We start from the raw sequence: 26,366 nt of genomic DNA on the forward strand, positions 1-26,366 counted from the left end.
ATCTGTTTGTAAAAGCCATCAAAGTCTACAGCCTGTTACAGGCTCTTCAGCCCACAATGTTGTGCCGACCGTATAACCTACTCTAGAAACTGCCTAGGATTTCCCTAGCGCAAAGCCCTCTATTTTTCTAAGTTCCATGTACCTATCTAAGAAGCTCTTAAAAGACCCTGTTGTATCTGCTTCCACTACTGCCGCCGGCAGTGCATTCCATGCACCCACCACTCTCTGGGTGAAAAACTTACCCTGACATCCCCTCAGTACTTATTTCCAAGCACCTTAAAACTATGCCCCCTCGTGTTAGCCATTTCAGCCCTGGGAAAAAGCCTCTGGCTATCCACACGAACAATGCCCCTCATCATCTGATATACTTGGAGTATTGTGTTCAGTTTTGCTCACTCTGCTATAGGAAAGGTGCTATTAAACTGAGAAGAGTGCAAAAAAAGATTTGCAAGGACGCTGCCAGGACTTGAGGGACTGAGTTAATTCAGAGAGGTTGGAAAAACTTGGACTTTATTTCTTGAAGCAGAAGAAAGTGAGGAGTGATCTTGTGGAAGATCATGAAGGATATAGATAGAACGAATGCACCTAGTAATTTTCTTAGGCTTGAGGAATCAAGAACTAGGGGGCATAGGTTTAAGGTGAGAAGCACAAATTTAAGAGGAACTTGAGGGGTAGCCTTTTTTTTATACAGAGGGTGGTATCTATGTGGAATCAGCTGCCAAAGGAAGTGACTGAGGCAGGTGTGGGAACAGTTATGAAAAGACAGCAGGACAGGTTTGTAGATTAGAAAGATTTAGAAGATTATGGACTGAATACTGGCATAGGGGAGTTTTAGGAAACAACTTCTTACCCTCCACATCAGATTTCTGAACAGTCCATGAACCCATCAATACTATTTTGTTCTCCATTTGCACTATTTATCTATCTATGTTAGTTATATATCTATCTGTCTATTTCTCACAGTAAATTATAGTAATTTTCTTTGTATTGCCACAATACAACAGAGTTTATGATGTGTGTCAGTGATAATAAACCTGATTCTGATTCTGAAAGACGACTAGCTTGGATAAGGCATCTGGGACAACATGGTGCAGTTGGCACTGTTTCCACCCTGTATAACTCTATGACTCTACATTTAAAATCACACAGCTGTTCTTTAAATTTACCAATACTTTACCTTACCCTGACACATTTTCGCTTGCTTTAATCAATTATCAGTTCATAAGTCTTTAACCTATCTGGACTGTAAATATTTAATGTAGTTCATCGCTCAGTCAGATGAATGATTTGGTTGCCTTTCACATTTAGATCCAGAACAAAATAGAGTCTGACACACTCCGTGGCCACTTTAGATACACCTGTACATCTGCTCCTTAATGCAAATATCTAATCAGCCAAGTATAAAAGTATGCAGACATGATCATGAGATTTAGTTGTGGTTCAGACCATACGCTGAAGGAGGATGAAATGTGATCTAAGTGACTTTCATCGTGGAATGGTTGTTGGTGCCAGATGGGGTGGATTGAGCATCTCAGATTCTGTTGATCTCTGGGGTTTTCACACATAACAGTCTTTAGAGTTTACAGAGAATGGTGCAAAGAACAAGAAACATCCAGAGAACAGCAGTTCTGTGAATGAAAGTGCCTTGTTATTGAGACAGGTCAGAGTAGAATAGCCAGACTAGTTCAAGCTGACAGGAAGGTGACAGTAACTCAAATAACCACACAATACAACAAAATTGTGCAGAAGAGCATCTTTGAATGCACAGTACTTTGAACCTTGAAATGGATATGCTGTAGCAGCACAAGACCGCACCAGATTCCACTCCTGTAGCTAATAAAATGGTGACAGAGTCTACAGTATATTTCCCAAAAGTTACATAAACTGCATGCAGAACTGTTGATGTCCAATCCATCACGTATTGGCTCTGGGGCAAGTATCTGAATTATCCAATGAGTTTACAAACAGAGGCTAAGTTGCATTTTATTTATTTTTTATTTATTTAGAGATACAGTGTGAAATAGGTCCTCACAGCTCTTCAAGCCATGCCACCCAGCAACCCTGATTTAACGCTCATATAATCACAGGACAATTTCCAAAACCAGTTATCTGGTAGTCTTTGGACTGTGGAGGAAATTGGAAGACTCAGAGAAAACTCACACATTCAGTCATTACAGAGGATGCCGAGATTGACCCTCAAACTCTGACACCCCGAGCTGTGATAGCATTGTGCTACCCCGAAATGCTGTTCCAAAATGTCAGGCTGCTTTCATTAAATGATGATAACCAAATGATATTACTTATTATTCTTCTATATTTCTTCTTCATTTAGTTTTAGTTTATGTCTATTCTTTCATTCTACTTATCACATTTTCTTTAGAAGTATCTATTATCTGTAACACCTCTATGTTGTTACAGCTGGGCGGTATAGTAGCGTAGAGAGGTCAGTACAGTTGTGCATAGGGGTCAGTGTATAAGACGATGAGAGGCATTGATCGTGTGGATAGCCAGAGGCTTTTCCCCAGGACTGAAATGGCTAGCACGAGAGGGCACAGTTTTAGGGTGCTTGGAAGTAGGTACAGAGGAGATGTCAGGGGTAAGTTTTTTTATGCAGAAAGTGTTGAGTGCGTGGAATGGGCTGCCGGTGATGGTGGTGGAGGTGGATACAATAGGTTCTTTTAAGAGACTCCTGGACAGGTACATGGAGCTCAGAAAAATAGAGGGCTATGGGTAACCTTAGGTAATTTCTAAGGTAAGGACATGTTCGGCACAGCTTTGTGGGCTGAAGGGCCTGTACTGTGCCATAGGTTTTTCTATGTAGTACAGTAGTGTAGAGGGGTGGCATGGTCATACAGCAGCTAGTGCCGGTGATCACTGCCGGGTCTGAGTTCCTGCTACAGGCTGTAAGGAGTTTGTACATTCTCCCCGTGATGTTCTGGAATTCCTCTTGGACATACAGTTAGGGGTTTTAAGTTTTGGCATTCTGTTGGCACCAGAAGCATGGCGACACTTGCAGGCTGCCCAGCACAATCCTCACTGATTTGATTTGATGCACACCACATATTTCATTATTTGCTTCAATGTTTCAATATACATCATTATTATCAGTCTGTGCCATGCTGTATGACATAGGTGATCTGGTCTTATCCATGATTGTAACTGTCCTTGGCAAATTCTTCCTCAGAAGTGGTTTGCCATTGCCTTCTTTTGGGCAGTGTGTCAAGATGGGTGACCCCAGCCATTATCAAAACTCTTCAGAGTTTGTCTGCTGGCATCAGTGGTCATATAACCAGGACTTGTGATAAACATCAGCTGCTCATACGACCATCCAGCACCTGCTCCCATGGCTTGACGTGACCCTGATCAGGGGGCGACGCAGATGCTACACCTTGTCCAGGAGTGACCCGCAGGGTGGAGGAGGGACGGAGCGCCTCACACCTGCTTTGTCAGGGATGTATCTCCACCCTGCCACCCGTGTTCCGATGTACATGCAACAAACAATCTGCATCTTTGTTATTTTCTTGCAGTTGTTCGCTGCATATTGTGATGTCCCTTGCAGCATTTTTAAAGGTCCCTTTATCAGTGCGACAGTTACTGAGCAGGTCAGGCAACAATCATCCACAGATATTGCCTGACCCATTGGTTTCTTTCATTATCTTGTCCGTTGCTCCAGCATCTACTGTTGCTTGTGACCACTCTATTAATGGCATGGGACCTGTATTTCTACATGTAAGATCCTCAATACCAGTATAAAAAGCAAACATACCCATTATACAAAAACACGTAATAGGGCACCAGAATTATTGCAACACACACAACATACTGAAGGAACTCAGCAGACCCGGCAGCATCTGTGGAACAGAGTAAACAGTTGATCTTTCGAGCCAAGACCCTTCATCTGATACTGATGAAGGGTCTCGGCCTGAAATGTTGACTATTTACTGTTTTCCACAGATGCTGCCTGATCTGCTGAGTTCCTCCAGCAATTTGTGTGTGTTGCTTGGATTTCCAGCATCTGCAGTTTGTTTTTTTGTCTTTGTGCTACCAGAATTATTGGCTCATTGTGCAAATATGCAAAGCAAAAAACAAGAATCCTAATTTGCTGCATGAAACTCCCTTGCAATACAAAACAATTGGCAGGTTCACCTGAGCATAGAATAGGGTCTTTAACGGAAAATGTCTTGCTTAAAGAGAATAGCTAATAAATGGCAACCAGTGCAATTATATCAAATTCCTCCAAACCATTTCAATGTCTACAATATTAGGATGATCTTCCGTATCTATGGTTTTGCTCAATACATGCATGTAGGTCAATTCCAAACCAGAACAAATTGCAAGTGCAGAACAGAATGAGTTCAAAATGCCTAAATCATGAGTATTTTAATTCCCAACCTTTGTCTTTGTGGTAAGGGTCAGATACTGCTTGAGAAAAGTGGGAGGGAGCAGTTGGATCAGAATGATAATATGATTAGTGCTCAGAGGAAGGCCATTTGACCCAATGTGTAAAGTTGAAAGTTCAAAGGTCAAAGTAAAAAAGCAGCCATGGGATCAGTTCCACGTTGAGGTGGGTGAAGTCATCCACACTGGTAGCTGAAGAGCCATAACCATCCCTGAACCTGGTAGTGTGGGAACTAAACAGTCCTGTACCTCCTTCCCGAGGGCAGCAGCGATAAAAGAATATGGCCTGGATGGCGGAAGTCTTTGATGATGCACCAATTAAATTGCTTTATGCACCGATTCAGCCAGAACAGCTTACTAGTTAGAAACGTCTGGTCTTTATAACTATGCAAAACTTTTCTCATAGTAAATTTATCCAATTTGGAGAACATATGTTACAAAAACAGGCCCTTCGGTATACAATGTTGTACCAATAATTACACCTGTAATTAAATGCCCAATTAATCCTTTTTGGCCACACAAAATACATATCCGTAATTGTTTTTACTATAACTTAGTAATTTTTATGGCTTGCACTACTTCTGCCACAAAACAACAAATTTCATGAAATACAGTATGTCAGTGATAATGAACCTGATTCTGAGGCTCAGTTATATGGATCAAAAACCAGTATATAAAATAATACAGGTAGATAGGGCCGTAAAGAAAGCTTTAGGCACATTGGCTTTTATAAAAACACACACAAAATACTGGAGGCACTCAGTAGGCCAGGCAGCATCAATAGACAAAAGAGTACAGTCGATGTTTTGGGCCATGACCCTTCAGCGTGACCTTTGTAGATCAAAGAATTGAATACAGGTGTTCGGATGTTGTATTGAAGCTGCTTAAAATATGGTGGGGCCTAATTTGGAGTATTGTGTGCCACTTTGGTCACTTACATACAAGAAGGATGCAAATAAGATTGAAAGAGTACAGAAAATTTACAAGGACGTTCCCAGGACTAGAGGACCTGAGTTATAAGGAAAGACTGAATAGGTTAAAGCTTTATTCCCTGGAATGTAGAAGATTGATGGGTGAGCTGATAGAGATTTACAAAAGTATGAGGGGTACAGATAGGGTGAATGCAAGCGGGCTTTTTTTACACTGAGGCTTGGTGAGACTCCAATTAGATGTCATGGATTAAGAGTGAGAAGTGAAATATTTACAGGGAACATGAGGGAAAACTTCTTCACTCAGAGGGTGCTGAGAGTGTGGAATGAGTTGCCCGTACAAGTGACGGATGCAACTTTGATTTTAACATTTAAGAGACGTTTGGATAGGTACGTGGATGGGAGGGACATGGAGGGCTATATAGTCAAGGTGCATGTTGATGGGACTTGGCTGTGTAAATGGTTCAGCATGGACTAGATGGGCCTAAGGGCCGATTTCTGTGCTGCCACTTTTTTTCTATAATATACAGTCTTTGAATCTAGTCCAAAATACTGCCATCAGTCTTGGCAGGTGTGATTGCATAGTTATCATAATTATCATTTTTTTTCCCAAGTATATCCTAATGCCCAGGGTAAAATGGTTGGATTGCAAGAATTAATTAGCTGGTAAAAAGACCCTTAGAATACCCGGGAGATTTGCTTTTCAGTTTTAGTTGATTTCACTACAAAACAATCAACCTCTTGCTCCTGCGGTTTACAGATACTGACAGCACCATGCAGTCACAGGCTCACCTCCGGTGGGAAACGTCTGCTGAAATGTCTCAAGCACACATTGACGAGTTAAAACTAGTTAAACTAACAGGAGTACTACCGTGAAAGCAGGCAAATTAAATAGCAACACAGCTGTTCCCAAAACAAAAAGACTGATAACCACTGATTGTTCTTGGATTCTGAGCTGCGGAAGGTAAAGGAAGTTGAAGAGCCAATGATACTATTATTGGAGATGAGTTATTTGAAAGTAATCCAGGATATATTGAATCAAGAACAGTGGTATAACAATGACTCAGATAATAAATATACAGAAAATACAAGACAACTCTGATGCTTTGGACATGTCTGGAAATGGAAACACCTGGACAAACTTTGTAACAAGGACACACGGAACAAGGAAGTGGGGAAGAGAGTCTTACATTTTCTAGCATCTTTAGAGAGTTCAACCATGTTTTACCTTTTATCAGGTATGTTTGACATGTTGAAATTTTGCAATACTGTATTAGAAATGCAGCAATTAATTTTTTTGCAAGTTTCAATGTGATAATCACAAAACAACCTGCAAAGTTCAAAATACATTTATTACTGTCTAAAACCTTGAGATTTGTCTCCTTACAGACAGCCACAAAACAAAGAAACTCAATAGAACCCATAGCAAAAGAACACTGTCAAACACCCAATGTGCAAGAAGAAGAATAAATCATGCAAACAATAAAAAGTAAGAAATAACATAAAGTTCATGAATGTGAATTCACAGCCATGAAGTCAGTCAACCCTGCAGCTGGTCAAGGAATCCGTCACTTGCAGACCACATCCTCAGTTCATTGCAGAGACGAGTAAACCTCTCCAAGCAGAGAGCTGAACACCAATCCATCCCTCGTCTCCAGCCTCAATACCCTGATCTTTTCAATCTGGTCCAACGCTTAATTTGGCTGTACACCGTGCTGCTCCTCGCTCTCAGACCTAGGACCTACTGCTTCGATCTGCATTTGGATCCAGGCCTCACCGCCTCAACTCTGCCTTGCCTTGCTTCTGCCGCTTTGAATTGGCTCCAAATCCACTCCAGCAACGGTCGTTGACCGGCGAGTGAGCTCTGACCCTGCTGCCTCAGTTTGGCCTCTATATGCCATGCCACAACTGCCCTGCACCTTTGAGACTTCAGTTCAGACCGCAAAAATACCAGGTCGTACAGGCCACACACATAAAAGTTGCTGGTGAACGCAGCAGGCCAGGCAGCATCTCGAAGGGTCTCGGCCTGAAACTTTGACTGGACTGCTTCCTAGAGATGCTGCCTGGCCTGCTGCGCTCACCAGCAACTTTGATGTGTGTTGCTTGAATTTCCAGCATCTGCAGAATTCCTGTTGTTTAGGTCGTACAGGCCGTTCAAAATCTCAACTCTGAAAGGGAAATTACAGGCTACTGATTGCAGTGATCTTTTTCCAGAAAATGTGTGATTAATAGAACAGATAGTAGCTTTGCTTGCTGGCAGCAAGGTGTTGTTGTGTTTCAACAGCTCCATATTCATCCAGAAATCGGCAGATACCGGAAATCCAGAATGACAGACTTCTGCACTGGTATCTTTTACCTGCACCCAAGGAAGTAGGCAGGCTCACTTCAAACCACATTTGATAACTGACATTGCCTCAAAACTGCAGTGAGGTGTCCCTGAGGTGGGATCTTCTGAATGAATGGTACACATGATCAAAACAGACATTGTTACATCATAATAAGTTGACCAGAGTAGTTCTGAAGTAACCGTAACTAAATAAAATCATTCAGTTCTTTTGCCAATGCTGGGCATGAATTCAGTTGCAGTCCCATGAAGTGGAGGTGCTCGTAGAAGGCAAAGAAGACATTTTATGTTGGAATATCCTATAGCAGTATCAGGATAAGTGTACTGCCTGCCACTAAATCAATACTGCAGTTTTAACTATTTTCTCAGGTATGGCAGTATTACAAAGGAAAAGAAGACTTGAACAGTTAGGCACTGTCACAAGGTTGGTTCCACCTCCAGTGACATTTCACAGTGGCGTGGTAGTGTAGCAGTTCAAGCAACATTAGCAAGTTGACATTTGCAGACTGCCTAGCACTATCCTCACTGAAAGACATGGCACATGCAAAACACGAGGCATGCAAAAGAATTCTCAGAAGTGTAGTTTTCCACAAACAATTCTGTAAACGAACATGTAGACTTCAGTCCTATTTATGAACCAATGTAGGCAAAGTTCCAGACCAAAATCCATGAAGTTCGCCACGCAATCAATCGGCGAAGAGATTTCCTCCCATCACAACTGTGTTTCTGAAATGACGCCCAGTCAGCTGATTGACAGGTATTTAAAGGCCAGGCATTTGGAGGACACACCACAGTTAACAGCGCACTGCTGATGTCTCCTCGTACGGTGACGATCACATGCTAGTAAATTGCCAAGATCGGAGAACAACTCAACCCAACCACTATCCTCGTTGATTTGATTTGGCATGAGCAATACATTTCACTGTATGTTTCAATGTCCATGTGACAAATAAAGATAATCTTTAAATCTTTAGAGTTGCCATTTAAGACCAATAAGGCAAATGTGCCACTGATTTCAGGAAAATGAGGATCACAAAAATAAAAATGAACTCTATTTAAGACTGCAACAACACAAAGATACTGCATTAATCTTACAATCAGGCCCACAGGTAAGATGTGCAGTCTTAAGGGATGTAACTGTTTTGATGTACCACTGAATACCTGAGCATTTTACACTTAAGCAGGGGTTCCCAACCTTTTTATGCCAATTAACTGAGGGGTCCGTGGACTCCCAGGTTGGGAAGCCTGCTTTAAAGGAATCACTGTACATACATGGATTGTGTTTATACAGTTAATTAAGACTCAAACCACTCGAAGCACAGTATACAGAGACTGTACCTCAGATCATGAGAGTTGCTAAAATTTGTTGCAGCTTTTTTCAATCATTACATATTATTTTTATGGCCTAGACACCTGTTATGTGGTGCTCTTAACAGCTGTTTTAGCTCCTGCTTTCATTCTTATTACTTTCTATGTTTAGCACCACATTCCTTACTAAGTATCCCTGTCGGAGCTAAATTGCTGTTCCATTTTCCCCCTCCCCTCAACATCCCGTCCCATTTAATTCCATGTTCCATCATTCCCTTAGGAACTGGCTAGAATTAAAGGGCAAGTTAACATGGGAGAGCGGGTTCCGAACAGCCAGTGCTTACATAGTGGTAATTAAACCTTCACTTCAACAACATGGTCTGGATACAACAGTCTGTTTCTCAATCTATGAGAATGAGCACAATCGACCGCAAATCAACAAGGGCAATTTCAAGATATTTAACTTTTTTTAACTGCATCGGACTGCCACTTCATTAGAATGGATTTTATAGTAAAGACATCAAATTGTGTATAGAACTTAACGCCACTGCATTGCCATAAGTTATTGGATTTCCTGCTCGCAATTACATCGGAAAACAGCCTTCTATTTACCTGTGTAGACAACTCCATTTATTTCTATTGACATGTTGATGCTGCTAATGCCATTTGTAGACAGGTTCAATGCAGTTTCTTGTCTGTCATCTGCTGGGGAAAGCAAGAAGAAGAAAATACCAATATGAGTGCAAAAAAGCAAGATAACCAAAGAGTAAACCAGAAATGATAAGCTGACTCTTGGGAGCTGGTAGCATTAGGCTATTTGATTTCTAAGTTTCTCTTAGCAAATAATATGCAAGTACATTGTTTCTCTTTCTGCTCCTGGAAGTGTTATTTATTAAAGTGTAATTGGCCCCATGTGTAGAAGTCTTTAACACAAGAGATGCTGTGAATCCAGAGCAACACACACACACACACACACACACACACACACAAAATGCTGAAGGAACTCAGCAGGTCAGGCAGCATCTGCGAAGGAGAATAAACCATCAAAGTTTCAAGCTGAGACCCTTCATCAGGACTGGAAATGAAGGGGGAATAAGCCAGAATTAGAAGGTTGTGGGGGAATGGGGAAAAGGGGTACAAACAGGCAGGTGATTCGTGAAACCAGGTTATGGGTGTTATGTTTTGTAACTTCAAAACATTAAACAAATTCAAAGGAAGACATGGGAGTCCAAAATGCAGGTCTAACCACGCTTACTTTAAGCGAGGCATGTACATATCATGGGATAGTGCAATGACGTATGCAATTCACATATTTAGATATGCAGCTCATAATGAATTATTTAAATGAAATAATATAATAATGAAATAATAATGCTTAATCAAATAATATATGTACATGATTACTCAAATATTACTGAAATATTAAATAAACAGAAAGAGGGATGGTAGGTGGAAGGGTTGAGAGGATAAAGTGAGAAGCTGGGAGATGATAGGTGGAAGAGGTAAAGGGATGAAGAAGAAGAAATTTGATTGGAGAGAAGAATCTTCTATTCCTCCTATACTCTAGTGACATTTAGAAGTGGGGAATTGTTTGCCTTCTAACCATTAATCACCTCCTACTTTTTCCTATTTAAACTTCTATTTGAACTATGGGCCTTGGTATGATTTCCAGTTTTCTTAAGGATAAGGAATTTCCTCTCCAAACAACTTTAAATGTACAACTCAAAATAATGAATTGGAATTGGAATTGCAATTTTATTAGTGTCATGTATGAAGTTCAGTGAAAAGCTTGTCTTGCACACTGTTCATACAGATCAAATCATTCCACAGAGCACTGAGGTAATCAATAATAATGCAGAATAAAGTGTAACAGCTACAGAGAAAATGCAGTGCAGTTAGATAATAAGGTGCGAGATCATAATGGGGTAGATTTTGACATTAATGTGTTGCCAGAAAGCAAACGAATTTATTGAAGTGTGTCATACTCATACTTCAAATGACATTTATGTCACTTGGCAAATATATTGAATGGTCTAGATTTCCAGAATTATCAGAAGCTCTTATGTTTATGATATTGAATTTGACACAGATTGGTTTTGAACCTCACAAAATGAAGATGGTTAGCACTAAAAAATAGAAAATCTTATATTACAGGCACCTGCGGGCAAGCTTTCCAGAGTAACTGTAATCAGTTGTAGTTATTTTGCTTCAACAATGGGCACACGAGTCAATGAAGTAAGGAGAAAAGCCTCCACCACTCTGTCTAAATCCTAGCCTCAGAAAATATTCAGAATCAGGTTTAATATCACCTGCGTATATCACGAAATTTGTTGTCTTTGTGGCAGCAGTGCAATGCAATATATAATGATACAAAAAAAAACTGTGAACTACAGTAAGTATATACTAAATAGTTAAACTAAATAGGTAGTGCAAAAATAGAAATAAAAGAAGTACTGAGGTGGATCTCATGGGTTCAACGTCCATTCAGAAATCGGATGGCAGAGGGGAGGAAGCTGTTCTGAATCACTGAGTGTGTGTCTTCAGGCTCCTGTACCTCCTACCTGATGGTAGCAATGACAGCAAGGCATGTCCTGGGTGATGGGGGTCCTTACTTTTCACTCCATCGGAATGGTAGCTTCTAATTCCCACACTAGGCAGTCCAGCACTACTTACCTGATTTGTTCTTAACATTAACATTACTAATGATTTCGAAAGGGTAATCTTTTGGCTGATCCCAGAATCAAAATTAGATTTCTTATTGCCAACCTATAACCTGATATTTGTTCTGCAGTGAAAACAGTGAAAAGACAAAAAAAGCAATAGTGAGAAACAGAATGAACATTAACTTTTGTTCATTCCACTGAACCTTTTCGTGAGGGGTGAAGTACTGACCCATCCTTCACCAACGGAGACTTTTGTTGTGATCCCTGATTCTGATGAATTGAAATCATTATTATCAAATTGTTTTTGAAATGCACATTTAGTGCATTTTGCTTCTTGTCTTTTGCATTTTTTATTATAGTATATTTTTATTATATGTCTTGCACTGTACTGCTGCTGCAAACCAATGAATCTTATGACATATGCAGCTCTGATTCTGAACTGCCACCATTCTAGGATTCTATAAATAACTGTAAATAATTTAACCAAAGGAAAAGAAAGAACTTGTACTGGCATGAAATCTGGTGGTAATGTTGCATTGTGGATGATGATTATATAATGCTGAGCTAGAGAAATCTGCAATTAATATGTGATTAAAAGTGTAGAGGTACTTATCAGACAGACTGATGCAATAGAGTAATGTCACTTATGCAAGTAAGCATCAACGTGGGGCTCTGCTGATAGGAGCAGAGAGTGTGTAAATGTGCTACTGAATGTGTGATGGGTAAAACCTTTGTGACATACAGTACAGGCTTTTGGCAAGATACTATCAATACAGGCAACAGTAGATATTAGATTAGATTCAACTTTATTGTCATTGTGCCGAGTACAGATACAAAGCCAATGAAATGCATTTAGCATCTGACTAGAAATGCAAAGAATAGTATTATTTACAAAATAACTGCGAATAAAAGTAGGTGCTACAGCACACAAATATAAAAGTACTGAGACAGTACAATACGGATGCAATACTGCTTAGCGCTATGATGTGAGGTTCAGCAGTGTCACAGCCTCAGGGAAGAAGCTCTTCCTGTGTCTGCTGGTGCAGGAACGGAGGCTCCTGTAGCGCCTACTGGATGGGAGGAGAGTAAAAAGTCCATGGTTAGGATGAGATGCATCCCTGATAATGCTTTTCGCCCTGCTCAGGCAGCGTTTATGGTAGATGTTCTCAAGGAGGGCAATTGGGTGCTGATAATCCGCTGGGCGGTTTTCACCACACGCTGGAGTGCTTTGCGGTCCGATACGGGATAATTGCCATACCACACTGAAATCAGTCAGTTCAGATAAAATATTTCTTCTGTTGGCGGCACAGCAGTGGACACTATGAGCAGTTTCAAACTCCTGGAATTGCAGACCTGACACAAACTCTTATGGTCCCAGGACACATCACACACTACCAGGAAAGCTCACCAATGCTTTTCCTTTCTGGGGAGGCTGAGGAGAGCCGGACTGTGCACATGTCTGCTCATTTCCTTCTACAAATGCACAGTAGAGAGCATTCTAACATGCTACATCACCGCTTGGTCCAGCAACTACACCATTGTGAACAGGAAGATTCTACAGCAGGTAGTCAAAACTGCTCAACGTATCATCAGCACCAGCCTACCCACCATCCAGGACATATACACAGAAACTGCCAGGAAAGAGCCAGTAAGATCATAAAGGATACCGCCTAACCTGCTGATAGACTGTTTGCCCGACTCCCATCAGGGAGGAAGCCACACAGCGCACATGCCAGACGGCCAGACGCAAAAACAGCTACTTTCCCCAAGCAGGAAGACTGATCAATACCTCCAATACCACCACCCCAACCTCCACACTTTATCATTTCCTCTCATAGTCACCTGTGCCTAGCACAGGACATGCATCAATCTATGTACTGTATATAAGCTATCTTATGTATTTATATTTACTGTGCTTTTTTATATTGAGTTCTTTATCTTATTGAGATATTTTTGTGCTGCATCAGGTCTGGAGTAACAATTATTTCATTCTCCTCTACACTTATGCACTGGAAATAACATTAAACGATTTTGTATGTTATGATTCAATATGAAGGATAACTAAAACATAATTTATAAATGCAAATTATTACATTTATCTGCTTTGTTTTCCAGTTTTGCTTGGCACATTAATTTTTGAATATTTTATTTGTGCAAAAAGTTACAACAAGATTACAGGTCATACAATCACAATAGATGGAACATCTGCAATTACCTAGTCCCAGAACAGTGGACTTTGCCTTTGTATAAGCAGAGGGATTCAACATCATTGCTGGCGGATGAGTATGGATGCTTCTTATGTGCTGAGACAAACTAGGCAATCGGTTTGGTTTATCGATGATTACAAGAAGCTTTTCAAGCCCATTAGGTTTTAAACAGCTTCCAAATCCTTCCCATCCTGCTGGGATAGAGACATAAAGTGGGAAGGAGCCTAATTCAGAATCAGGTCTATTATCGCTGACATATATCATGAAATATGTTGTTTGTGACAGCATTAGAGTGTAGGACATAAAATTACTATAAATGACAAAACAAACAAATAAATAAATCATGCAAAAGAGGAATAGCAAAGAAGAGTTTGTGGGTTCAGAAATCTGACGGCAGAAGGAGAGAAGCTGTTCCTAAAATGTTGAGTGCGCATATTCAAGCTTCTTGATGGTAGCAATGAGAAGCGGCGAGGGTCCTTGATGATGGATACTGCCTTCTTGAAGCACTGCTTTGTGAAGATATCTTTGATGGTAGGGAGGCTAGAGCCCATGATAGAGCTAGCAGAGTCCTCAACCCTTTCAGTGCACAATGGAGCCTCCATGCCAGATGGTGATGCAACCAGTCAGAATGCTCTCCACCATACACCTATAGAAATTTGAAAAGACTTCCGTGCGATACCAAATTTCTTCAAATTCCTGATGATTGCATCAATATGTTGGACCCAAGATAGATGACCTGAGATGTTGACACCCTCGAACATGAAGCTGTTGATCCTTTCCACTGCTGGCTTCCTCAACGAGAATTAGTGTGTGTCCTCGTGACTTCCCCTTCCTGAAATCCACAATCAATTTTTTGTCTTGCTGGTGTTGAATGCAAGGTTGTTGTTGTGACACTACCTAACCAGCCTATCTATTTCACTCCTCTATGCCTCCTCATTGTCATCTGAGATTGTGCTAACAACAGATTTTAGAGATGGTATATGAGCTGAGCTTAGTCGCACAGTCTCGAGTGTAGGGAGAGTCGAGCAGTGGGTTAAACACACATCCTTGAGGTGCGCCAGTGTTGATTGCCAGCAAGGAGGAGATTCCATTTCTGATTTGCACTGACTGTGGTCTCCCAGTGAGGAAGTCAAGGTTGCAGTTGCAGAGGGAGGTTCAGAGATGAACGTTTTAAAGCTTGCTGATTAGTATAGAGAGGTTGACGGTGTGAATACTAAGTTATAATCAATAAAGAGCAGCCTCACGTAGATATCGTGGGTGTCCAGGTGGACCAAAGCTGAGCGGAGAGTCAGTGAGATTGCATCCACTGTAGACCTGCTATGGCAGTAGGCAAAATGGAGCAGGTCTAAGTTCTTGCTTAGGCTGCAGTTAACTCTGGCCATGACCAACCTCTCAAAGGTCTTCATCACAAAAGATGTGAGTGCCACTGCACGATAGTCATTGAGGCAGCTCACCCTGCTCTTCTTGGGCACCAGAATGACTGAACCCCTTTTGAGGCAGATGGGAACCTCCACCTGCAGCAGTGAGAGGCTGAAAATGTCCTTGAACATTCAAGCCAATTGGTCAGCACAGATTTTCAGTACCCTGCCAGGTACACCATTGGGGCTTGATAAGGATTCATCCTTTTGAAGGATGTTCTAATCTCAGTCTCCAAGAAAGAAAGTACAGGGCTGTCAGATACAGATGCAGTGTTATTCTCCCTTTCAAAGAGTCCGTCAGGGAGTGAAGCATCACTGCCATTTATGCTGTTAGGTTTCGCCTTATAGGAAGTAATTGCATGAAAACACTGTTATGCATCCAACTGCATCTGTGATTTCGCATGCAATTGCTTTCCCACTCTCATGATAGTCTTCCGTAGATTGTACCTGAACTTCTTTTATGCTTCTGGATTGCTGGTTTTGTATGCCACAGATTTAGCTCTCAGCAGACCACGGCTTCTCGTCTGAATGTATTCAGTATGTTCTCCTGGGCTCATGCTCACCCATGTAGGACTTGACGGCTGTGGCATATTCATTCAGATCTGAATATGGTCCAGTTTACCAATTCAGCTAAGCCTAAACTGTGTGCAAAGTCTACTCCGACCATAAGGCATAGGAACAGAATTCGGTCATTTGGTCCATTCGGTCTGCTCCACCATTTAATCATGGCGGATTCATTTTCCTTCTCAACCCCATTTCCCTGCCTTGTCAATTCATGAAGTTTAACGAACTTATACTAAACAGAACTGGGAAGTTTCCTGCTACATCTATTAGGTTATATGGAGGCAAACCTCTTCTACAGCCAGAAAGCAAGAGTGCTGGCATCAAAAGCTGTGGTACTGAACCAGCAACCCTGACATGCACAACTGAACTTCCTTTGTCAGCCATGTCCTTTTATCAGTCAGGACACTTGTTCAGCAGACTACTAACAAGTCCGGGATTGCTTCACTGTTAGAAAGGCAGCACATCCACAAAGTTCTTAAATCAGACATGGCAAACTGCCTGAGCCCTTCACACAATTCTTCTAATAAAATTTTCAACACACATCATACCCAAATCAGGTGGTGCTCACATCAGTTGGAGATGAGGAAGAGCAGCTGTTTGCCTTTTAACAGTCCAATCATAGTAGGCGCTCACTCTGGATATATGAGCCTTCGTTCATGTACTGTAGCTGGCATCTGGATAACATTCTGTAACAGCTGTTGTCCCATGTGCTTGCGGCAGTGCTAGGGCAGACCACTAAACACCTGCCTTATGGTGTATCTTATCAGTGCACACCGGGTGTGAAATGTGAGTGGATGTTTCATTCTACAGGACCAACATATCTCACCATGTTAGAAAAACAAACATGAAAAATGCAGTAAAATCAGCAATCTTTTGCACAGGAGAGAAGACAGGGGTTACACAACTTTGTCCAATGTAATTTAAGACACATCAATTGACGTTAAAGGTGAATCTTGTGTATGCTTCTATGGAACGCAGAACAGTACAGCACAATACAGGTCCTTTGCCTCATGATTGTGCGCCAAACTTTTACCCTACTCCATGATCAATCTAACCCTTCCCTCCTACATAACTTCTAGCAATTTCTCCCCATCCCCCTTTTCTCTTCCATTCCCCATTCTGGCTCCCCTCTTACCTCCTCTTCCCCTTACCTCCCTCTGGGGCCCCTCTTCCTTTCCCTTCTCTGGTGGTCCACTCTCCTATCAGTTTCCTTCTTCTTCAACCATTTATCTTTTCCACCTATCAATCTCTAGCTTCTCACTTCATCCCCTCCCCACTCTGCCACCCACCTTCCTTTCCCCTCATCTGGTTTCACCTATAACCTGCTAGCTTGTACTCCTTCCCCTCCTCCTCACCTTCTTATTCTGGCTTCTTCACCCTTCCTTTCCAGTCCTGATTAAGGGTCTCTGCTTGAAACATCGACTGTTTATTACTGTCTGACCTGTTGAGTTCCTCCAGCTTTTTGTATATAGTCAGCCCTCCTTATCCGCGAGGGATTGGTTCCGGGACCCCTTGCAGATACCAAAAAACGCAGATGCTCAAGTCCCTTATTCAACCTGTCTAAATGAGGTGGATCTTAAGACCCAGCGGAACCCCGGACCTTATTTAACCTGCCTCAGTGCGGTGGACATTAGGACCCGGCGGCAGAGCGCTGAATCTGCAGTGTTTCTGTTCATGAAAATAATCACGGTTGCAATTTAAAGTAAAGTGGAAATAATAAAGCAATCGGAAAGAGGTGAAATGCCATCGGTCATTGGAAAAGCGTTAGGCTACAGTCGGTCAACGATTGGAACAATTTTAAAGGATAAAGTGAGAAAATCCCTGCTCCGATGAAAGCTACAATTATTACTAAGCAACACAGTGGTTTAATTATTGGGTTTTGGGTTTTTGATCCTTCACATCAACCCGGCAGGGATGGACAGCGAGCTCAGGAGCGATCTGTCACTGGATCCAACTCGGGAATTTCCGTTCCTGAGCCCGGCATTGAAACATACGTTTCTTAAGTGTTTTATATGCATAGAAAGGTAAAATATATACTATATATTAAGACAAACGTTTGACTAACTGACGCTAAATAATACAGGATGTACTTGTTCCAACTTACTTAGTAAGAGAACTTCCGTTTTTTTTTCCGATCCCGATCCACAATAACCTACTCACATCCTCCTGTGTACTTTAAATCATCTCTAGATTACTTATAATATCTAATACAATATAAATGCTACATAAAATAGTTGTTATACTGCATTGTTTAGGGAATAATGACAAGAAAAAAAGGTCTGTACATGTTCGAACAACAAGTGCTGGAAGAGCACTTCCGGGTTTTCTCGATTCGCGGTTGGTTGAATTCGCGCATGCGAAACTTGCGGATAAGGAGGGCCGAGTATATGTTACTCTAGATTTCCAGCATCTGCAGAATCTCCTGTGCCAATAATCCTTCATTTTTTTTAACACCAATATGCCTATAGTATCTAAGACTCTCCTAAATATCCCAAATGCATCAGCCTCCATCACCAGCTCTGGCTGTGAATTACAGGCATGTATCAATGTCTATATTAAAAGCTACCTCTGACATCCCCCCCAAACTTTCCTCCATTCAACTTAAAACAATGTCCTCTGGTATTAGCTATGATCTTTCATAAATGATATCTGATTATCTGATAAATCATATGGAGCTTTAGCTCAAGTTTAAATTTTGTGGAGAACATATTCAGAAGACAAATTATTTTATTTTTCTTTAAAGGCTCTAGTCTTTGGTACAAAAGTCTTTAGTAAAGGAAAGACCAATACAATGAGTGATTCTGATGAATTTGAATCTTAGAAACCTGTGGGTCGTGGGAGAGAGCAAGCACTGAAGGAGGTAAGGCCTTCTTTTTCAGGTCATTGGGAAAAAATAAATTCAGTAGTTCAATAGATGTTTTGATTTTACAAGACAAATGGCACAGTTGGCACCCTAGGTTGAAATTTGAAGAAAATAACTGAGATTAGTTATACCAATACAGAAATAAATAAAAATTTGCAATAGAGAGTTTTCCCAGGGGTGAAATGTCTAATACCAGAGGGCATGCTTTGAAGGTGAGAGGAAGTAGGTTCAAGGGGGAAGTGAGGGGTATTTCTGTTTACTCAGAGAGTCGTGGATGCCTGGAAATAGCTGCCAGGTATGGTGACAGAGACAAATACATTAGAGGCTTTCAAGAGACATTTGGATAGACATACAGATATAAGGAAGATAGAGGGATATGGTGTAGGTAGGAGGGATTAGTGTTTGGATGTTCTTGATTTGCTTTTTAGCTGGTTCAGCACAACATTGTGGGCTGAATGGCCTGCTCGTATGCTGTACACTTCTACGTTCTATGCTCTAGATGGATTTGTCACTACAAAGGAATCAAGAATGATGGCCAGGAGAGTGGAGTTCAGACCAATGATCCAATCAGCTGCGACCTAATTAAATGCCAAAATAGGCTTGAAGAGCAGTTTGACTTGCCCCTGGTTCCTATTCATTAGGTTCATAAGAGAACTTAGACAAGACAGATGTAATCTCTACGATAATGCAGAGCTCGACGGTGGTGATGTATAAGTGAGCTGAGTGTTACTGGGAAACTGTTGTCTGAACCCAGCATTCACACATTGCGTCTTCTCGCCTTACCTCTGCTATTGATCTTGATGTTCATGGGGATCTGCGTTGCCATGGCCAGCAGGTTCTGCTGCAGGGCTTGCTGCATGAGCCGCTGCTGCTCCTCCGCCATGGCCAGCTTCTTTTTCTCCGGCGGCTCCCCTGAATCCAGCTTCTCTCGCAGCTGGTCCAGGGCCACTGCCTGGGCCGCTGCCATCTGCGACGCGGCCGCCTGAGCCGCGACGGCCTGGGTGGTGCTGACGTGATGGCCGGCGATGCTGAGCGGGATCGCTATTCGGTTGTGGGCCGCCGTTGACAGCGCCTGCTCTTCTAAGTGCGAGAGAGGAAAGAGGAGGTCACCAAAGTGTTGCAAATTGGTCCCCCAAATGGGCTAAATATTAACTAGGATAGCAAAAGCAATCTGACATTCTTCAACTGATGTCAATCCAACTTTTATAGCAGGCTGATTCAACATACGATCAAATATGATCTGGAAGACAGCAACACTAACAATGAAGCGTTTTCTCTGTTCCACCTTATGTGCCTGCCTCCTTAATTTTCTGCAGGGGGACTTGCAGCTCCCGGTATCTTGGGGAGTGTAACTGGCAAGGCAAAGCTGACAATCAACCTTAGGTAACAGCATGACTTGTGCTCCCCAGGAGGCACAATTTGTAAAAGGACTAGGCAACAGTATGTTTACACAAGAAGCTTCCAAAGAGTAAATCTTAAACATTGATGCTATTAATAAGGCAACTGAAGCATTGAAGGGAGAGCACTCCTCCTGTTTTGGTGCTTTGTCAGTTCGATAAATGACCCAGTGGTCTTTACAAACTTGGGATTTTTTTAGTATAAAGAGAACTAAGTATAACTTAATCCATCTTCTCTTAGCCCTAAGACACTTCAGGCTAAAATCAAACTTAGTTCCATGGGGCACCGCAGTAGTGTAGTAACTAGCATGACATTAGTTGAGCTTGGGGCATCAGAGTTCAAAGTTCAATTCTGGCTCTGTCTATAAGGAGTTTGGCTGTTCTCCCCTTGACTGTGTGGGATTCCTCTGGGTGCTCCAGTTCTCTCCCGCAGTCCAAAGAAGCACTGGTTAGTAAGTTAATTGGACATTGTAAATTGTTCTGTGATTAGGCCAAAGTTAAATGAGGGGCTTGCTGGGTGGTGGTTCTCTTTGGGCCAGAAGGGCCTGGTCTCCAAACAAATAACACAAGATTCAAAGGAGAGAGAACTCTCTTATCCTGATGACAGTGTTAAGACAGGACTAATGAACTTTCTGACGTGCAATGGCAGGGTGCAACTACTCTGGAGAGGCACCACTCCACACCGCACTGATTAGGGCAGCCGCAGGCTTCATCTAATTTAATGCTAACTTACTGCTAGTTTAGTGAATACAAGATAGCACGACAAAGCAACAGTCACGGCTGATGAGTCCTGGCTAAAAATATATTTGTGGGAAGGCAAGTGAAGGCAGCATGCTGGCATGTTTATTCAGCACTGACCCTCACAGATAAATAACATACAATGTAGCACACTCCAAGGTAATATTGTAGGATTGAAACATTCTTCATAAACTTGCTTACACTGTTGTCTTAATCATTCCTATGTTTTCTCCAAATATAACAATGAATGAAAAAGTGTTATTAGTATTATGACCTGGGTCTCAAGAATGACAAACCTTTTTGAGAGCATGTGCCAAAGTTGGCGATAATCTTCTAAAATACTCTCTTGCATGCCATGGTAAATTTGAACAGTTAAATATTAATTAGTATCATTGATTAATGATTTTGTAACAATAATTATAGAGTCTTTAAGAAAAAAGGATGAGTCCTATAAGACCATAAGATATAGGAGCAGAAGTAGGTCATTCGGCCCATCGAGTCTGCTCCGCCAGTCAATCATGGGCTGATCCAATTCTTCCAGTCATCCCCACTCCCCTGCTTTCACACCATACTCTTTGATGTCCTGGCTAATCAAGGACTTATCTATCTCTGCCTTCAATGCACCCAGTGACTTGGCTTCTACAGCCACTCGTGGCAACAAATTCCACAGATTTACCACCCTCTGACCAAAGTAATTTCTCCACATCTCTGTTCTAGATGGACATCCTTCAATCCTGAAGTCTTGCCCTCTTACATAGAACATAGAATAGTACAGCACAGTACAGGCCCTTTGGCCCACAATGTTGTGCTGACCCTCAAATCCTGCCTCCCATACAAGCTCCCACCTTAAATTCCTCCATATACCTGTCTAGTAGTCTCTTAAACTTCCCTATTGTATCTGCCTCCATCACTGACTCAGGCAGTGCATTCCATGCACCAACCACTCTCTGAGTAAAAAACCTTCCTCTAATATCCCCCTTGAACTTCCCACCCCTTACCTTAAAGCCATGTCCTCTTGTATTGAGCAGTGGTGCCCTGCGGAAGAGGCCCTGGATATCCACTCTATCTATTCCTCTTATTATCTTGTACACCTCTATCATGTCTCCTCTCATCCTCCTTCTCTCCAAAGAGTAAAGCCCTAGCTCCCTTAATCTCTGATCATAATCCATACTCTCTAAACCAGGCAGTATCCTGGTAAATCTCCTCTGTACCCTTTCCAATGCTTCCACATCCTTCCTATAGTGAGGCGACCAGAACTGGACACAGTACTCCAAGTGTGGCCTAACCAGAGTTTCATAGAGCTGCATCATTACATCGCGACTCTTGAACTCTATCCCGTGACTTATGAAAGCTAACACCCCATAAGCTTCCTTAACTACCCTATCCACCTGTGAGGTAACTTTCAGGGATCTGTGGACATGTACACCCAGATCCCTCTGCTGCTCCACACTACCAAGTATCCTGCCATTTACTTTGTACTCTGCCTTGGAGTTTGTCCTTCCAAAGTGTACCACCTCACACTTCTCCGGGTTGAACTCCATCTGCCATTTCTCAGCCCACTTCTGCATCCTATCGATGTCTCTCTGCAATCTTTGACAATCCTCTACACTATCTACAACACTACCAACCTTTGCGTCACCTGCAAACTTGCCAACCCACCCTTCTACCCCCACATCCAGGTCGTTAATAAAAATCACAAAAAGTAGACGTCCCAGAACAGATCCTTGTGGGACACCACTGGTCACAATCCTCCAATCCGAATGTACCCCCTCTACCACAACCCTCTGCCTTCTGCAGGCAAGCCAATTCTGAATCCACCTGGTCAAACTTCCCTGGATCCCATGCCTTCTGACTTTCTGAATAAGCCTAGCGTGTGGAACCTTGTCAAATGCCTTACTAAAATCCATGTGGATCACATGCACTGCACTACCCTCATCTATATTCCTGGTCACCTCCTCAAAGAACTCTATCAGGCTTGTTAAACATGATCTACCCTTCACAAAACCTTGTCCTAGACTCACCTACCACGGAAAATAACTTTGCCATATCTGATCTGTTCAGGCCCTTTAACATTTGGAATGCTTCTATGAGATCACTCTTCATTCTCCTGAACTTCAGGGAATACAACCCAGGAGCTGCCAGACGTTCCTCATATGGTAACCCTTTCCTTCCTGGAAACGTTCTCGTGAATCTTCTCTGAACCCTCTCCAATGTCAGTATATCCTTTCTAAAATAAGGAGCCCAAAACTACACACAATACTCCAAGTGTGGTCTCACGAGTGCCTTATAGAGCCACAATGTCACATCCCTGCTCTTATATTCTATACCTCTAGAAATGAATGCCAACATTGCATTCGCCTTCTTCACAACCGACTCAACCTGGAGGTTAACCTTTAGGGTATCCTGCACAAAGACACCTAAATCCCTTCGCATCTCTGCATTTTGAATTCTTTCCCCATCTAAATAATAGTCTGCCCGTTTATTTCTTCCACCAAAGTGCATGACCATACATTTTCCAACATTATATTTCATTTGCCACTTCTTTGCCCATTTCTCTGAACTATCTAAGTCTACAGGCTTTCTGTTTCCTCAACACTACCCGCTCCTCCATCTATCTTTGTATCATCGGCAAATTTAGCCACAAATCCATTAATCCTATAGTCCAAATCATTGACATACATCGTAAAAAGCAGCAGTCCCAACACCAACCCTGTGGAACTCCACTGGTAACCAGCAGCCAGCCAGAATAGGATCCCTTTATTCCCACTCTGTTTTCTGCCAATCAGCCAATGCTCCACCCATGCTAGTAACTCCCCAGTAATTCCATGGGCTTTTGTCTTGCTAATCAGCCTCATGCGCGGCACCTTGTCAAAGGCCTTCTGAAAATTCAAGTACACCACATCTACTGCATCTCCTTTGTCTACCCTGCTTGTAATTTCCTCAAAAAATTGCAGTAGGTTAATCAGGCGGGACTTTTCTTTTAGAAAACTATGCTGGCTTTGGACTATCTTGTCATATACTTCCAGGTATTCCATAATCTCATCCCTAACAATCGATTTCAACAACTTCCCAACCACTGATGTCAGGCTAACAGGTCTATTGTTTCCTTTCTGCTGCCTCCCACCTTTCTTAAATAGCGGAGTAACATTTGCAATTTTCCAGTCATCTAGTACAATGCCAGAATCTATCGATTCTTGAAAAATCATTGTTAATGTCTCCGCAATCTCTCCAGCTACTTCCTTCAGAACTCTAGGGTGCATTCCATCAGGTCCAGGAGACTTATCCTTCCTCAGACCATTAAGCTTCCTGAGCAACTTTTTTGTCGTAATTTTCACTGCACATACTTTACTTCCCTGATACACTATGCTGCAGATGCCTTCCACTGTGAAAACTGATGCAAAATACGCATTCAGTTCCTCTGACATCTCTGAGTCTTTCATTACAATATCTCCAGCATAATTTTCTATTGGTCCTACATCTATCCTCAACTCTCTATTACCCTTTATATACTCAAAAAAGCTTTTAGTATCTTCTTTATTAGTTGCCAGCTTCCTTTCATAATTCATCATTTCCTTTCTAATGACCTTCTTAGTTTCCTTCTGCAAGTTTTTAAAAGCTTCCCAATCCTCTATGTTTCTACTAGCTTTGGCTTCCTTGCAAAAGCTTCCCAATCCTCTATGTTTCTCCTAGCTTTGCCCTATCTTTTGCTTTTACTTTGGCTCTGACGTCCTTGTCAGCCACGGTAGTGTCCTTCCTGCATTAGAAAATTTCTTCTTATTTGGGATATATCTGTCTTGCACTTCCCTCATTTTTCATTGGAACTCCAGCCATTGCTGCTCTGCTGTCCTTCCTGCTAGTGTCCCTTTCCAGTCAACCTTGGGCAGTTCCCCTCTCATGTCATTGTAATTTCTTTTATTTCACTGAAATACCAACACATTGAAATTTAGTTTCTCCTTCTCAAATTTCAAAGTGAATTCGATCATATTGTGATTACTGTTCGCTAAGGGTTCCTTAACCTTAAGCTCTCTTTATCACCTCTAGATCATTGCACAACACCCAATCCAGCACAGCCAATCCCCTAGTGGGGTCAACAATAAGCTGTTCTAAAAAGCCATCCCCCAGAAATTCTACAAATTCTCTGTACAAATTTATGGATAGTTATTGTTTTACCACTAATAAAAGTATAGCAAAGGCAGATTTCTTTAAACAAATGAAGTGTTTTAGAAAACATGGTCAAAAATTAATATTAGTTTTAAAAAGACAATTGAAAAATAGCAACATTTCTAAATAGTATCGTTATCGTAACTCATATATAACATAAAAAATGTAAATGTGAAATTATAGCTTTGGTGCAAGCCGTGTGCCAACAAAATCTTTGTGCGTGCCATTTTAGGCATGTCTGTCATAGGTTTACCAACCCTGATCAATGATTCAGGAATAGCTTCTTCCCCTCTGCCTACTGGCTTCTGAATAGACGTTGAACCCATGAATACTATGCTGCTACTTTTTTTTCTTTTTTTGCACTACTTAATTAATTTAACTTTTTTAATACTTATATACTTATTGTAATTTACAGTTTTTATTATTAGGTATTGCAATGTATTGCTGCCGTACAACAATTTTCATGACATATGCCAGTAATATTAAAATTGATTCTGATCCTAAGAAATAGATTTTAAAAAACAAGATTTCACCTATTTTATAAGTCTTAGTCATGCACAGGAAATATTTTGCGCAAGGTTTTAAATGACTGTGTCCATTTCTGGCTGAAATCCTGCCCATCAGGAAATTGGACTAAGAATCTTGTGACACCATTCACCCAAACATGGGAATTACTTCCCTGTCAAATTTTCTGTGCCAAGTGATGTCATTTGCTGGTGGGGTGCTCAGCAAAACTTACTCAGAGAAAGTGGTTCAAAAGGTTTACGTTGTTCTGACACAAGCAAACAAGGGGTAAATATAAAGGAATCTCTGGCTTATACTTGGTATAGGAAGAGCACTTCAGTTGCATTGACCTGCAGCCCAGCAGGTAGAACACAAGCAAAGTTCAGTAGCTTACATGGTAAGGGCTGCAGATGAAATTCACTCAGATGTTCCTTGGAATAGAGTGCTTCACTGATAAGGAGGAACTGGATTAGGTGGGTTTGTATTTCTCTAGACTGTGGGAGTTGAGTAGGGATCTGATCGATGTGTAGAAAATTATGGAAGCAGAGACAGGGCAGATGGTAAAAAACTCTTTGCCTTTAACAGAGGGAAGGAGTAAGAAGTTACAAGGGAATCTGAGGCAACTTAAAAAGGCAACATGCACCATTAAGGAATCCCATCACCGAGGACATACCCTCTTTTCATTGCTACTTTCAGGGAGAGGAAGTTCAGGAGCCTGAAGACATACACTCAACAATTCAGGATCAGCTTTTTCCCCTCGTAGATTCAATCAGACATTGAATCCATGAACACTACCTCAGTATTAAGCTTGATTGTGATTCTGAGAGAGAAAAAAAATGGTGTTTACCCTGGTAGTGGTTGGAATGTGCAAA

General features: G+C 41.6%; 1 protein-coding gene across 6 annotated transcripts in view; it reads right to left on the reverse strand.

Moving 5' to 3' along the window:
* arid3c (AT rich interactive domain 3C (BRIGHT-like)) overlaps nucleotides 1–26,366 on the reverse strand; it is a 585,351-nt gene that overhangs the window by 11,612 nt on the left and 547,373 nt on the right. For 2 of the 6 annotated variants that reach the window (XM_072252362.1, XM_072252365.1), the window contains exons 6-7: nucleotides 19,478–19,774; nucleotides 9,592–9,684 (exon numbers count right to left, since the gene is read on the reverse strand). In XM_072252362.1, the coding sequence (XP_072108463.1) occupies nucleotides 9,592–9,684; nucleotides 19,478–19,774 (390 nt within the window). Of the gene's footprint in view, nucleotides 1–9,583; nucleotides 9,685–19,477; nucleotides 19,775–26,366 lie in introns of those variants that run through there. The other 4 variants (XM_072252364.1, XM_072252363.1, XM_072252366.1 and 1 more) reach the window with 4 other exon arrangements.

This window comes from Mobula birostris, chromosome 3, assembly GCF_030028105.1.
Source record: "Mobula birostris isolate sMobBir1 chromosome 3, sMobBir1.hap1, whole genome shotgun sequence".
NCBI lineage: Eukaryota > Metazoa > Chordata > Chondrichthyes > Myliobatiformes > Myliobatidae > Mobula > Mobula birostris.